The sequence below is a fragment of the Cololabis saira genome, chromosome 17, assembly GCF_033807715.1.
Source record: "Cololabis saira isolate AMF1-May2022 chromosome 17, fColSai1.1, whole genome shotgun sequence".
Classification (NCBI taxonomy): Eukaryota; Metazoa; Chordata; class Actinopteri; order Beloniformes; family Belonidae; genus Cololabis; species Cololabis saira.
Window position 1 is genome coordinate 2,530,270 of NC_084603.1, and position 14,895 is coordinate 2,545,164.

General features: G+C 42.8%; 1 protein-coding gene across 1 annotated transcript; it reads right to left on the minus strand.

Moving 5' to 3' along the window:
• Window positions 1–1,540: 1,540 nt before the first annotated feature.
• Window positions 1,541–11,890, minus strand: LOC133463791 (cytochrome P450 26C1). The gene is made up of 7 exons (XM_061745509.1): window positions 11,666–11,890; window positions 9,733–10,047; window positions 7,659–7,883; window positions 6,612–6,887; window positions 6,343–6,504; window positions 5,087–5,482; window positions 1,541–4,471 (listed from the first exon to the last, which is right to left on the minus strand). Exons 2-7 carry the CDS (start codon window positions 9,961–9,963, stop codon window positions 4,127–4,129), a joined length of 1,635 nt encoding a protein of 544 aa, XP_061601493.1. The 5' UTR covers window positions 9,964–10,047; window positions 11,666–11,890; the 3' UTR covers window positions 1,541–4,126.
• Window positions 11,891–14,895: the final 3,005 nt, after the last annotated feature.

Here is a 14,895-nt window from a genome sequence, read left to right on the forward strand (position 1 = left end):
AAAGTGACCCTCTATTGTGGTCTTCTAATCTTTATCCGAGTCACAATAAACAAACACGAACGATGACTTCTTGTCTTTGTGGAACATGACCGAGGAGGAAGAAGCAGGGAACCTCTGGATCCAACTGCTGGTTGAAGCTCTTTGGCTTCAGGCTTGTTCAGCATCTCTGGATCAGACCAGATCGTTCTCTATGGGATCAAGGCGTGGACTCTGGAGGGCGCCACTGTACAAACGTCATGTGCAACCAATTTTACAGTTCTTCAAGCTTTCATCATTCCATCTTTGGTTCTTCTTGACTTCATGGAGAGTTTGGCATCGTTTCTTTGGACCCATCTTGGTTGGATGTCCATTTTTTAAGAGGAGCAAATGACAACGCTTACATGCAGCCAAAATTGTGGTTAAGGTCAAAATTCCGGTTATTGAAACATTGGGAATAATGTGTTTCCATGGGTGAGCTAAAAGGGTTATCCCTGTATACATGGTGATTAATCATTTGGGATATCTGGATCAAACCAGCGACGCACGGAGAACGTCATGACGCAATTACCTTCATTTCCGCTTCTTCTTCCTGTATCCAAATTCAAAACAACAACAATAACAGCAGCACGGTGGATAATCAACAGCCCAGTAGAAGTCGTTTTGTTTGTCTGCCCTGTAGTTCACCTTTTTCAGCGTCTTCCAGCGGAGCTTGATCTGGTCTGGCGTTCCTACAAATCCTGCTTCGCGCAACTTTTGGCTGACCTTTTCAAAAACCAGAATATGAGCAAATTCTGGTTATTCAAAGGGGTTATTGGTGTTTACATGGCCGTGCGCAACCGGGTTATTGCTAATTTTCCGGTTAGAAAAGGGTTATTGATGCATGTAAATACCAATGTACATGTAGATATGTACATTTATTAATATATGTAGATATATAGATGTATATTATGGATATAGATATGTTATATGTAGGTATGTATATGGATATATTGTTATATTATACATACAGTATTTGTGTATCTATTCATATATGTTGATTTATAGTTATATGTAGATATGTATTATATTGTAGTATTATAGTAAAGTAATGATAATGTAATACTATGCATTATAATTACTTCTATTATTACATACATACATACATAGTAGCACAATTAAATGCTGGGCGTTTGTTTTGTTTTCTTTTGTTTGCCTTGATTTGTTTTGACTATATTTTATATATAAATATAATTGAGTATTATATCACTGTATTGAACAGTTATTAAAGTAGGTATGTGTGTTTTATAAGTAAGTTTATTGAAACTCGTCTTATTAGATGTAAGAATGTAGATATATATTATATATATATATATATATATATATATATATATATATATATATATATATATATATATATAATATATATATATATATATATATATATATATATCATGATCCCGACCCGTCCGTCACGAATCAGCAGAACTCGTCCATCCATCACCAAACACTCAAACCCCAACGGCACAAAATCAAGACTCAACAAAAGTCATCAAACAGCAGTTTTTTTTTCATCATTTGTTCTGTTTTACTCTTTCAACCAACTGTACAGCAGCTACATCTGCTACTCTGAACCATATAAACAAGACAAATATATACAGACTCCTTAAAGCGGAGAAAGTGCTATCTCCTTCCATAAATCCATCTGTACGTGACTTCACAGCGCATTTATTAGGCTTTAAGATTCAAACAGTCCTAGAATTAGACCAGTAACAGTAAAAAATAATAATAAAAATAAAAATAATAATAATAATTAGAATAATAATAATTATAACTTTATGCTGCTCTAAACAATAAACAGTTTCTAAGGTCTAGCAGCAGGAAAGGGTATTTTACATTACAGGTTAGTGTCTCTAAGGTATGATGCTTATCTTTAAATACAGCTTATTCATAACGCTACTTCATTTCATAAACACATAACAGCACGGATAGAGATCTATATAACATTCATGTGAAAAAGAAAAAGAACACTTTGAATGTACAGCATCTTGAATTTCCTGATGGTGGAACCAACCTGACGAAAGTGCGAGTTCCGCGGTTGAACCGGCGTCCAGTCTCTCGTGTCCCCATCAAATAGTCCCCCCCCCCCCTGCAGACAGTTCCACGTTGGGGCCCGCCTGAGAAATAACCAGCTGAACAATGGGCCCCCCATCGGGGACTGTCCGTGTTGGGGTTCAGAGTCGGGTGATAAGAATGGCATCCTGGGTAATGGGGGACCGAGACCGAAGTTCCAGTCACCCCAAAAGCAACAAAAATGGTCCAAATCTGGGTCCCATGTGGTCCCGGGGACCAGTTTTCAGTCCATTTGCCCCCCTCCCCCGACTGGGACCCGGATGCAAACGTTGGCTTGAGTTTCATGTTTTTGTCAATCGAGCTCAAATAAAAACCCGTCACATCACGTTTTGTTTACTTCAGCGGAGCTCGTAACCATTAAGCGCCTTGCTCAAAGGCACTTGAGAGAGGGCAGGTTACGGGAGGTAAACTGAGGCGGCCGTGGGAACCGAAGAACAAGAAAAACCAGGCGTTTTCAACAAACGCTGTCAGTTACAAACTGGTTTTAAGAGCAGCGGAGGACTACAAATGGGAAAAGCACTTCCAGGGTTGGATTTTTGTGTTTGGAGTCAAACTCCGTCTTTGATGTTAAATCATCTTTACATAGATTTACAGACTAAAACTGGCCTTGCATTTCAAGTATCTCCACATCGGGGACAGATCCACAGGACACGTCCAGTTTTGAAGACGTTCAGACAGAAGGCAGGATTCCTTAAATCCTTAAATAGCTTTAAGTTATCTTAAAGATAAGAAGTGATAAGAAGTGTCGTTTTACGAGGCAATGCCACTTCTGACCACAAGGAGGCAGCATATCACAAGAAAATGTACAACAAAGTGCACCTCCAGTGGGACAAAGTAGTATTACAAAAAGTCGTACCATCAAACCTCAGCACAGTGTTGTAACAGATCCATACACCCCCGTGTGGTTCAAGGTGGTATTGCCATATTGAGGGATTTATATTGATTTTTTAAGTGTTTAATTTGTGCCTTAAGTCTAAAATTGGTCATGTGTTGTTTTTATAATGAGCACGGCTAATAACGCCTCTTTCTTGTGTTAATCGAGTATCTGGTGGTAGCTAGCGTTGGGTATGATTTGCAGCTACGTCGTTTATGGGGTCAATTCAAAGATTTAAAGAAGAAAATGCCCGGTTTGAGTCTTGACTGAAACCGGTTGGTACAGTAGCTCACAAAGTTCTTCAGATTGGGTAAAATGGGAATAGGGGCTGTGGAGTCCCACCTGGCTCCATTCTGGAGCCTCTGAGATGAGTGTACGAAGACAAATGCTACGGAAAACAAAAAAGGACAACCCTGAGCATCTTCTTTACAAGATATATATTGATTCGACAGCAGTGTCTTCAGTCAGAGACGTCTTCTCCTTCCTGCCCACGGCCGGAACCATCTACGATGGCTCTTTGAAGAAACTTACGAAAATGAAAGTTACTGCAACATAATTTCCTTTTCTGGAATTATTATTATAGTAGTATAAGATTTCATTGAACTGAATATGAGAAATGGAGCAGTGGTTAAATCCAAACAACCGCCGTCCTGTTCCCTCCCTGCTCCGCCATCCATGCTAGCAGCACAGCAGTAACCATGGCAACGCCTCAAACATGGGTCTCTACAGCTACGCTGACATGGGAGGCACCAAACGGTCCCCGATTCAGAGGAACCGGTGTCATCGCATGCTTCTTTTTTGGCTCTTATCGTCACCTTGAAGTTGGTCTTAAAAGAACGTAGGCGCTGCAAGTCCTGAATCCAGCTCGAAACCCTGAAAAGTGACACCCGGATGTCGCCTGCTTCTCATTCAAAAGATGAAAACTGGGAAACGATCGAAGCAACTGCAGTTGAGCATCACAGGCTGTCAAACCTAAAGAATGGATGAAGTGCTCGACGTAAACCTCCTCACGTCTGAAGGCCAGAACTGAACCGTCCGAACCGGGTCCTCGTGTCTTTTTTGCTTGGAATATTGTTGTTGTTTTTTTTTTTCCAGGAGCAGAAAAGCTTAAACTGCCTCCTGGTTTGAACTGTTTTTGGAAAGTCAATCAGTCTTACTGTGCCCCTAAAGCGAGTGTTTGTAGGAGAAGCGAACGTGCAGCCCATTCACCGGGTGAACGATGGGCACCGTTTGCATTTTGGGGAAGTTCTCGGTGGCCAGGGTCCATTTGCAGGTTCCGACCAGCTCCACCGCCAGAGTTTTGAGGATGATCTGGGCCAGTTCCTTCCCGACGCAGCTCCGTACGCCGCCGCCGAACGGCACGTAGCTGAACCGGGATGACTTGTTCTCCTCCCGCTCCGGCCCGAACCGGTCCGGGTCGAACAGCTCCGGACTCTGGAAGACCGCCGCCGTCTCGTGGGTGTCCCGGATGCTGTACATCACGCTCCAGCCCTTGGGGATCTGGTAACCCTGGAAAATGAAGAGATACAGTGAGGAAATACAAGCGTTTTTCTCTGTTTACCCATAAATGTTCAGCTCAGTTTCATCAAGAGTTGATGTGCTGCACCAGATCATTTAAACACAATAAAACTTTGGAAATGGTAGAGAGAGCGGCATCCTGACAGGAGGAAAAACTAAATCTAAAACGGGTTGAGGCTGAAAACTGATGTTGCAGCTGGTGACGGAGGGGAAGTCACTGCATGGACGCAGGAAAGCTTTGAGAAACCACCGTCTAAAGACACAGTTGTCCACCTCCATCCACAAATGCAGGTTAAAGCTCCATCATGGACCAAGCTCTATCCAAGCTCCATCAAGTCATAGGTTACCATGATCCAGAATACCAGCGCCACCTCTGAACCAACGTTAATTTCAAACTAACTGTGTTAGTGGACATTAGAGGACCTGCAGGTTTGGATCTGGACCCTAGTGGTCTGTAGAGGACCTGCAGGTCTAAACCATAGTGGGTCGGTAGAGGAGCTGCACATTTCTCTACCAGATGTTACGTCCTGGTCTCAAACTGATCCAGGTACCCAGAGCGGTTCAGCCGCTGAAATAAACACTAGACATCAAGAGATCTGGACTCACGTCGAGTTCGAAGGTCTGCAGAGCCGTCCGGTAGCCGCCGGAGACGGGCGGCAGGACGCGGAGCACCTCCTTGACCACGCAGTCGACGTAGCGGAGCCGGCTCAGCTTGTCCAGGGTCAGGTGTGGTACGTGGGACTGGGACTCTGGGAAACTACCGGTCTGATTCCCGCCGTCCAGCAGGCAGGTCGTCTCCTGGTCCGCGGCGTCCCGCTCCGTCTCCACGGTGACGCAGGACGGGCCGGGGACCCGGTCCGGGTCGGGGCCGAGGCCCTCGGCCTCCAGCTCGGCTCGGGCCCGCTCCACCACCGCCGGGTGGCGCAGCAGCTGCAGGACCAGAGAGGTGGAGGCGCTGGCCGTGGTGGAGTGGGCGGCGAAGACCAGCTCCACCGCCGTCTCCTGCAGGAGAGGAGGGAAGGGGACTTGATTTAACCTGAATTTACTGTTTATGGCACCAAATCACATCTAACAGCAAAGTTAGGGAGTCGCAGCGTCAATGTAGACTTGTAGGTCTGGAGACCGGTCTGGGTCTTGGTGTCGACAGTCTTTGGTCTCGAAGCCGGCCTTGAAAGTCTATGGTCTTGGTCTCGACTGTCTTTGGTCTTGGTCTTAGTTTTGTCTTGGTCTTGATACTCTCTGGTCCTGGTCCTGGTCTTGGTCTGTGTTGGTCTTGTTCTTGAGCTGAAGTAGTCTTGGTCTTGATACTCTTTGGTCTTGGTCTTGTCTTGGTCTCGACAGTCTTTGGTCTCGAGACCGGCCTCGAAAGTCTATGGTCTTGGTCTCGACCGTCTCAGCCTCAATAGACTTTTGTCTTGTCTTGGTCTAGTCTTGGTCTTGGTCTTGATACTTTCTGGTTTGGTCTTGTCTTGGTCTTGATACTCTCTGGTCTTGGTAGTGGCTTAGTCTTGGTCTTGGTCTTGGTCTTGGTTTTGGTAGTGTCTTGGTCTTGATACTCTCTGGTCCTGGTCTTCGTCTCTGTCTTGAGTTGGTCTTGGTTTTGTCTTGATCTTGGTCTTGGGTTGGTCTTGGTAATCTCTGGTCTTGGTCCTGGTCTCGGTCTTGTCTTGGCTTGGTCTTGTCTTGGTCTCGGTCTCGGTCTAGTCTTGGTCTTGGTTTTGGTCTTGTTTTTCACTTTGTCCTGGTCGCTGTCTTGTTCTTGATACTTGTCTTGGTCCTGATTCTCTCTGGTCTCGGTCTTGGTCTTGGTCTTGTTTTAGGTCTAGTCCCGGTCTTGACTACAGTCTCCGTGACCCTGGTACCTTGAGCTCCTGGATGCTGAGTTGGTAGTCCTGCTCTTTGGCGCTGGACAGCATGTAGTCGAAGGCGTCGCGGTACTCGTCCTCCTCCGTCGGCGGCCGCTCCATCTTCTCCTGGATGATCTTCTCCATGTTGGCGTGGAGGATCTCCCTGGCCTTCATGCCCTGGAACGAGCAACGAGAGTGTCAGCCGTGACCTCCGACCCCCGACCCATGAACTCCGACCCCTGACCCGTGACCTCTGACCCCTGAACCCTGCGGGACCCCCTTACCTTGCGGAGGCCGCTGAGCGGCGCGTCGATGGGCAGCGAGAACAGGTTGTTCATCAGCTGCTCGAAGATCCCGGCCAGGTACACGATCCGCTCCTCCTCCAGGTTCAGGCCCAGCAGGACCCGCACCGCGATGCGGAAGGTCAGCGACCGGGCGGCGGCGTAGACGTCCACGGGGCCCGGGTCCGAGCACCACTTGGCCACTTCGGCCTTGATGACGTCCTGCAGGCGCGGCAGGTAGGACTCCAGGGCGCTGCGGCTGAACACCTTCGCCAGGACCTGGAACGAGTGTAGACGGTTACAACCTGGAACCAGAGGAAACGGTTACGACCTCGCACTCGGCCGCCGGTGCTGCACAGAAACTGGACAAAGGAAAAGGAACCGGGAACTAATTTGACGGAGGAGGTCTAGGAATATGCTGTAGGTAGGATAGTCTACAACTTCTTGTGGGTCTTCTTGGACTTATCCAATTTAAAGTTCTACACAGGGTCCATTTTTCCAAGTCGAGACTTTTGGCACTTTTCTACCAGCACCTACTCGGCTCTCCTCGCCTCGGTTTGGTTCTTTTCCACTAGGGGACTAACGTGCCGAGTAAATACTTTTCTGTAGCTACTTTGCCGAGGTTCTAAGTGGCTGAGTCGGGCTGTGATGTCATCACACTACAAGCCACCTATTGGTCGGGGGGTTGGCCCAATCATACAATCGAGTACGTCACAGCAGCTTCGCTCAAACCTGCCTACTTCTGATCTGGGTATTGTAAAGAAATGAGGGCAAGGTGATGCAAATCGAGTCGGGCTGAGAAGGTACTAGTGTAAACGCGCCATTTCTGAAATATATCCAGAAGTAGAAGACACGTGTAATAAGTGCCATGGCTCTCCCTGTCACCTTATGGCACTTTTCCACCAGCACCTACTCGGCTCTACTCATCTCAACTCTGCCTTTTTTTTTTTCCACTACAATTCAGCACCTGGAGCAGAAGTAGGAGGTTGGAGCAAAGTTGACCAGGGTGTGTTGCCCCCCCCCCGGGTCCCCACGATGCCCCCCTCTCACCTTCCTCTTGCTCTTGTGCAGGGCCCCCCCCGAGTTGACCAGCGTGTTGGGCCCCAGGATGATGCGGGTGCTCTGGGGCCACTGCGTGCAGACCAGGCTGTGCTCCCCCAGCAGGATCTTGCGGATGTTTTCGGGCCCCGTGACCCGAACCACCGGCTTCCCCAGCAGGTGTGTCTTAAACACGTTTCCGTGACGCTCCCGCCGCGAGATGTGGAAGTTTGACCCCTGCAGAGGAGAAAGATCGTTAGGAAACGACTCGTCTAGAGGCTGGGAAGTTGCTGGTGTAGGGTCATGTGGGGGGCATGAAAAAATAATAATAAAAATTAAAGCTGCAAGCAGCAATTTTCACCAATAAAGGTCAAGGACTCAAAACTAAGTCCGATGACACCACCCATGACTCTTCATGTCATACCATTCAAAAGTTATGCCAGAAAATAGGGACTATCAAATATCAACCAATCAGCTACTAGTATTACTTCCTGTGTAACTTTGAAGTTTGACGCGGCGCCACGGCCACGCCATTTCACGAAAACTCAAGATTTTGAAAAGGTTTCATCGTTAACGTCTTTTGTGTCTCCTGGGTGAGTTTTACCGTATTGTGGGGCTTGAGGCACAAAGTTTTTCTAAAGGTTCTACCAGGATACAGTTTTAATAATTAACACAATAAAAGGTTGATTTTGCCGAATATTCACGTTAAAAAAAGTGTCACCTCAACGCACCTGAACGCACCTGAACGCACCTGAAGGCACCTGAACTCCTGAATTTATTTTTGTTAAATTAATAATAAATCAACTTAATATGCTCTTATTTTTGCCCCATAAACCCACAAAGATAATTTTTAAATAAAGTTAATTCATCTGTATGAAGGAAGAAATAATGACAACAAAATTCATATTTTGAGAATTTGTTATTTTCTGTTTACATTTTCTAAATGTCTAATGTCTAAATTTTATTTTATAGTCATTTTATCTAAAATATATATGTTATCATTATTATTAGTTTTTCTCTTTGTAGGAAAAAAAAACGCAGTTGGTTGATAATCATTCCAGCAGTTTCAGATATTATTGTTGTATATTTTTGCAATATATTTTCCTTTAGGATGCAAATACTTTTAAAGTTGTCCTTTTTTATTCAGAACTTGGACCAGAATCTTCCTTCAAAAGTTCGGACTTCAAAAAAGATGAATGAAAACATAAAACTCACAACAAACATAAAAACTAAAAATGTTTGTATCCGGAATTCCAGCCCCGGATCAGAACCTTGGATCATAGGTTGATTTCTGCTGTTAGAAACCCGGACTGGGGACCGGGTGGGGGGGGGGGGGGCGTGGTATGAGAACACGCAGTTGGTATTTGGTTGAAAAGCAGAAAAATGTGGAGAAATAACAGAGAAATGTCCGGTTCGCACGCCGGTCGTCAAGTCTGCACACGCCGCCTGCGACGGAATCCGTCTGGGCAGGAATCCGTGTCTTTAAAAGTCTGAATAAATACTTGAGCATGTTTTCCGCCTTCCTGAAACCTCTGATACCCGCGACCCGTTCATAATAATAATAATAATAATAATAATAATAATGATAATAATAATAATAATAATTATTATTATTATTATTAATTATATATAATATAATAATAATTATAATAATTATATATATATATATATTTTTTTTTTTAATATAATATTATTATTATTATTATTAGTAGTAGTAGTAGTAGTAGTAGTAGTAGTAGTAGTATTAAGTAGTAGTAATAATAATAGTAATAAATAATAATAATAATAATAACAATGATGATGATGATGATGATGATGATGATGAGGATAATAATAATAATAATAATAATAATAATAATAATAATAATAATAATAATAATAATAATAATAATAATGTTATAATTAATACTACTACTACCAATAATAATAATAATAACAACAATAACAATAATAATATTAATATAATTATTAATAATAATAATAATAACAATAATAATAATAATAATAATAATAATAATAATAATAATAATAATAATAATAAAATTAATAATAATTAATAATAGTAATAATAATAATAATAACCCACCTGGAACAGCCAGTGGAACGTCTCCCCGACCAGCGGCCAGCCCATGGAGCCCTGCGGCAGCGGCAGGTTGCTGGTTCGGTCCCGGGTCAGAGTCCAGCGGAGGCTCCACAGCTGCTGGGTCAGAACCAGCAGCAGCAGCGCGGACAGAACCGACGTCAGCGCGGCGGCCAGAGCCGACAGCAGCCCGAACTGGGACCCGAACTGGGACCCGAACTGGGCCAGGGCGAACATCTCCCTCCCAGCATCCACCTGCGCCGCCAGCTGGAAACCGATCCTCGCAGATCCAACCTGATCTGTTTAAAATCTCCAACAAATCTGCCGAAAATAAGAATAACTTTAGGGAAAAACAGGAAAAGAACGAGTCTAAACTGAATGAATGAATGAATGAATGAATGAATGAATGAATGAATGAATGAATGAATGAATGAATGAATGAATGAATGAATGAATGAATGAAGTTTATTCAATCATGACAACACAAAAAAAAAACACAAAACCAAAAAACATTGTGCACAGCATTGACATTTCACACAAAACCAATAATCATGTGTTGAACAATGACTGAAAAGGGAGAAGCTTATAAAAGACTGCTTATAAAAGCCTATCCTGTATTATCAACTTTCTTTTTTTGGCTACCAACCTCCAGAAAAGTTATTATAAGCCAGGATTAAAACACGTTGGAAAAAAAAAGGGAAAACATGAGAATTACGAGCGGGGGTCCCTGCGCTGTTTTTCTCTCATCCAATGGGTTAAAAAAGTTGGAAGCTCCCTGGTTTAGATAAATTAATATGTTTTAATCATTAACAGGAGATATTGGAGGAGCGCGTTCCTCCGGTGCGCCTTTGCGCGCCGCGGGGACGCGCAGCGCGGTTCTGAGTGAAGGTAAAGCGGCTGCAGACTCGGGTTTGACCCCGGTGGGAGACTCAGGTGAGAGCTTCACCCATGGGTGGGGGTTTAGGGTGGGGGGCCGCTGTCAAAGCTCCTCCGACCCGAGCTGAAGCAGAAACGCTGTCAACTATTCCAAATAGTTTTACAGGGTTTTGCGTGCGCCGGCTTGTCTATACACTGAAAAAAGTAAACCAACGCTGTCTTCCATTTCATTTATTTTTTCTCATTCTAATAATTGAAAAATATTAGTTTGCTTATTTAAAATACGTTTTTTCTAATTTATATATATCAGTGATTTTTTTTTTTTTTTTTTTTTTTACTTTACAATATTATAAACTGACAACAGATCACCAGATTGATTTTTCTCATTTTGTAGTATTATTGTCTTTACATTTTCTGGCGGTAATTCAAAAATAATGTATATTCAATAAAAAGTTAAGCTAGATGATTATTTATCCTGAGTCAACACTAAAATATCAAGTGTGACAGATTACCCTAATTTTTTTTAAATTAAGCTAAGGTTATATTTTTTTCAGTGTAAGGCTGTTGCGCCTTTCTAGGTACAGTTCAGGGGGCTCTGCCCCCCCACGCCCCCCCCAGGGGCGCTCCGAGCTCACAAACCAAAGGCAATAAATACACTTTAAGAAAAAAAAGGACCCTAAAGGGCGCAAATATTTTGGCAGGTTTGGAAAGAAATGAGCGCAAAAAGCGTTGGAGCAACTTATTCTTTTTACGCTCATTTCTTTCCAAACCTATAACACGTGCAATAATAACAATAACAATATGTGCAATAACCATATGTGCAATATCTGTCTTTCTACCTCACACACATCCTACCTGCCTTTTTGCACTGCTTTTTTTTTTTGTCTTTCGCACTACTTTATTTCCATTGCAATGCACTGTATATACTGTCTATATTCCGTAATTATATATATTTTTTTACATTTTACTTTTTTTTACCCCTGCCCTGCATGTAAGTTTACTGCAGCTGAACAAAGTGAGTTTCCCCATTGGAGAAATAAAGGATTATCTTAATTTATCTTACCTTGTTATCTTCTCACGCAGTTTTCCACCGGCGCAGGACGCGCAGATCTGTCTTCAGGCTTCAGATCAGGAACAGAACAGGATTCGTACCTGCAACCCTTGTCCTCGCAGCGGCGTCTATAATATCCGTCCCAGCAGAAGCTGCGTCTCCGCTGTGCGTCCTCCTGTGCCAAAGCGGAGAGGTTTCCTGCGCAGAGACGCGGCCCGCGGGGGGTTTTATACACAAATCCACCTTCCGCAGTGACGTGGGTTCCAGATATGCGTTTCATTCACGGCGGAGTTTTGGAGAAAAGGAGAGAGAGAGTCGCCTGCAGGAGCCAATCAGCTGCGAGCCGCGCACGTTTCAGAATGAAGACGGTTTCAGTTCAGAGCATCCCGCGGGCACGCGCAGCCGCGGGGGCGCGCAGCGCGGAGGCGCGGGCACGTAGTTTTCTGGCTCTGCTCCAAATCTCCAACTTTTAGAACTTCAAAGTCCTTATTATTATTATTATTATTATTATTATTATTATTATTATTATTATTATTATTATTATTATTATTATTATTATTACTATTATTATTTACTATTTGTATTTGTATTATTATTTAAATTTTTTTTATTGTAATTATTATATTATTATTATTATTATTATTATTATTATTATTATTATTATTATTATTATTATTATTATTATTATTATCATAATTATTATTATTGATTATACTACTACTACTACTACTACTTCTACTACCACTACTACTACTACTACTACTACTACTACTAATAATAATAATAATAATAATAATAATAATAATAATAATAATAATAATAATAATAATAATAATAATAATAATAATAATAATTAGCCCAGTAAACGATCATCCATAAATAAATGTTAAGATATAAGATAAATATTCCAGCAGGTCCAACCCCCTCCCATCACTCATAGAGTTTCAGATCAATCAACCACCGTGCAATAATATTAACAACAATAATTATAATAACAAAATCATATGCTGTAACAACGCACCTTCCAATAATCATGTCTACCTCATTCTGCTGCACCTTTCACTTTTTATAAATTGTATATATGTTAATAAGAGCTGCCATTTGCCTATTTACCTATTTTGAGCGAAAATAACCGAGTCAAATTCCATGTCTTGTCTGACTTGACCTGGTCAAATAAACGTGATTCTGATTCTGATTCTGATTCTGATCCTGATTCTGATTCTGATTCTGCGGATCCGAACCGCATAAAAATCCACTTCCACATGATCCGCGCTCAGATTGTGCGCGTAAACGCGTGAAACCCTCCCCGTGGGTCTGCGGGACCCGGGCCCGGGCTCGGCCTCCAGAGCGGGTCCATGTGCGTAAATCTGCAGTAAATGAACAAGAACCGCTCCCTACGCACCAGTTTCACTTATTATGGGATGCTTTTCTGAGTTTTAGTGTGAAATGAGGGGGTTCCAATCCTGATGGAGAGATGATGGATGAAAACCGCGGCCTTAACATCTCAAACTTAATCCTGAGAGAAAAGATGGTGAAACTGTAAAATCAGGTCAGATCTTCCCTGAATTTTTCCTGAAATCAAAGCTCTTCTCGTCCCGCGGAGCTTCGTGTAGGAACTTGCTGAAGAGTCCCGGGGCTGCGACGCAGGGGCTGCCGGGGAATCCCCGGACACGCCGCGCTGTTTGGAGCCGCGGAGGCTCCATCCACGCTCCTCCGTGGGGGGGATCAGGGCTCAGGCTGACACCAGATATCAGAAGATCAGAGCTGAAAACTGATATCTGGGACGATCAGAGCTGAAAACTGATGTCTGGCCGCGGATCAATGCGGCTCCCAATAATCAGCCTGTTGCTGTAATTAACGGAGCCGTTTCTGCGGCGGATTCTCTTTCTTTCATTTATCTTTCATTTATTTCATGTCCAACAGAGTCTGTATGATACTTTAAGAAGATGCTTCATCCCCCCGCCCGGATCACTTTCAGCTGAAACCAAAGACGCGGCGCATTTATCGGGTTTATTTTCAGTTCTTCTGCGTGTGAGTCGGTTTCACTCCTGTGGGGTCTTTCCCGTCATAATTACACCGTTTCTGCAACAAGTTTGACTGTATAATTATATCTTTTAGACCTTGTAATTCTGGGCTGTTATAAAGGCATCCATCAAAAACGGGAAAGAAAACCCCGCTGTTTCACCTTCAGTGGTTCTGATCACGTGGGTGGGTCGTGACGATTCTTTTCTTATTTAATTGTATTATTTTTTATTTTATTTTGAATAAAATAAGCGATTTCACTTTTTTTTTTATAAAATAAAGATAATGTCCTGTTATGTTTGTGTCCTCATCCTTCTGAGCCCCCCGGCACCAACCCTCTGTGACGTCACGGGATGCTTTCTGAAGACTGGTTCATTATTTTTGTTGTTATTTTTTTCCTCTCCTGTTGCTCCGCCCACTCCCATGGAGCACTGCGGTTAGATTGATCAGCTGATCGATCCCTTCAAGGCAACTTTATTCTTAGAGCTAATTTCTGGAACAAGATGATTCAAAGTGTTTCACATAATAAGTTAAGAGCTTCAAAAGCAAGATTAAAAAGACAGTTCTGGTAAATAATCCTGTCTTTAGTTTTGATCGATGCCTTTGATCAGGTTTGAGCTGATTATATCGTCCAGATGTGTCATTTACAGGTAAAAAAAACAAAGGTCTTAGGACTGAACCCTGAGGAACTCCACATGTTGTTCTTTTGCTGCAAATAGTTTCCTACAGAAATCCCCCGGCGTTTTAGGTAGGAATTTTTAAATTAGCAAAAGGTTAATGCCAGACTAAAAGGGGATAAAGCAACATTCGGGATAAAATAAAGGTATAAACAATTTTTTTCAAGATTACGAATCAATAAATAAAGGCTCAAGAATAAACAATGATTTGTCTCAGTTCCAGAAATCTGGAAAGGTTGATCAGAAAGTCGGAGATAATATGTGCTTGTGGTTTAAACTTATACTGCTTTTCTGACTCCCAGAGCGACACCAGATTCACAGGAGTTTGTGTTTTTAAACGTCTCCAGTTAGATTCTAAGAAAGGAAGTGATGTGGAGTCGTTGCCATGGAGACAAACAGGAGGCCGGAGCTGCTCTGCTGGTGTTTAGTCCTGATGGGAGAATAAAAATCTAAATGAAGTTTGTTTATTCTTCTCGAAGGAGAAAAATCAGATGTCTGATGTTTACAAATGAAATATAAAAAATGAAATATGAAAACCCGTCA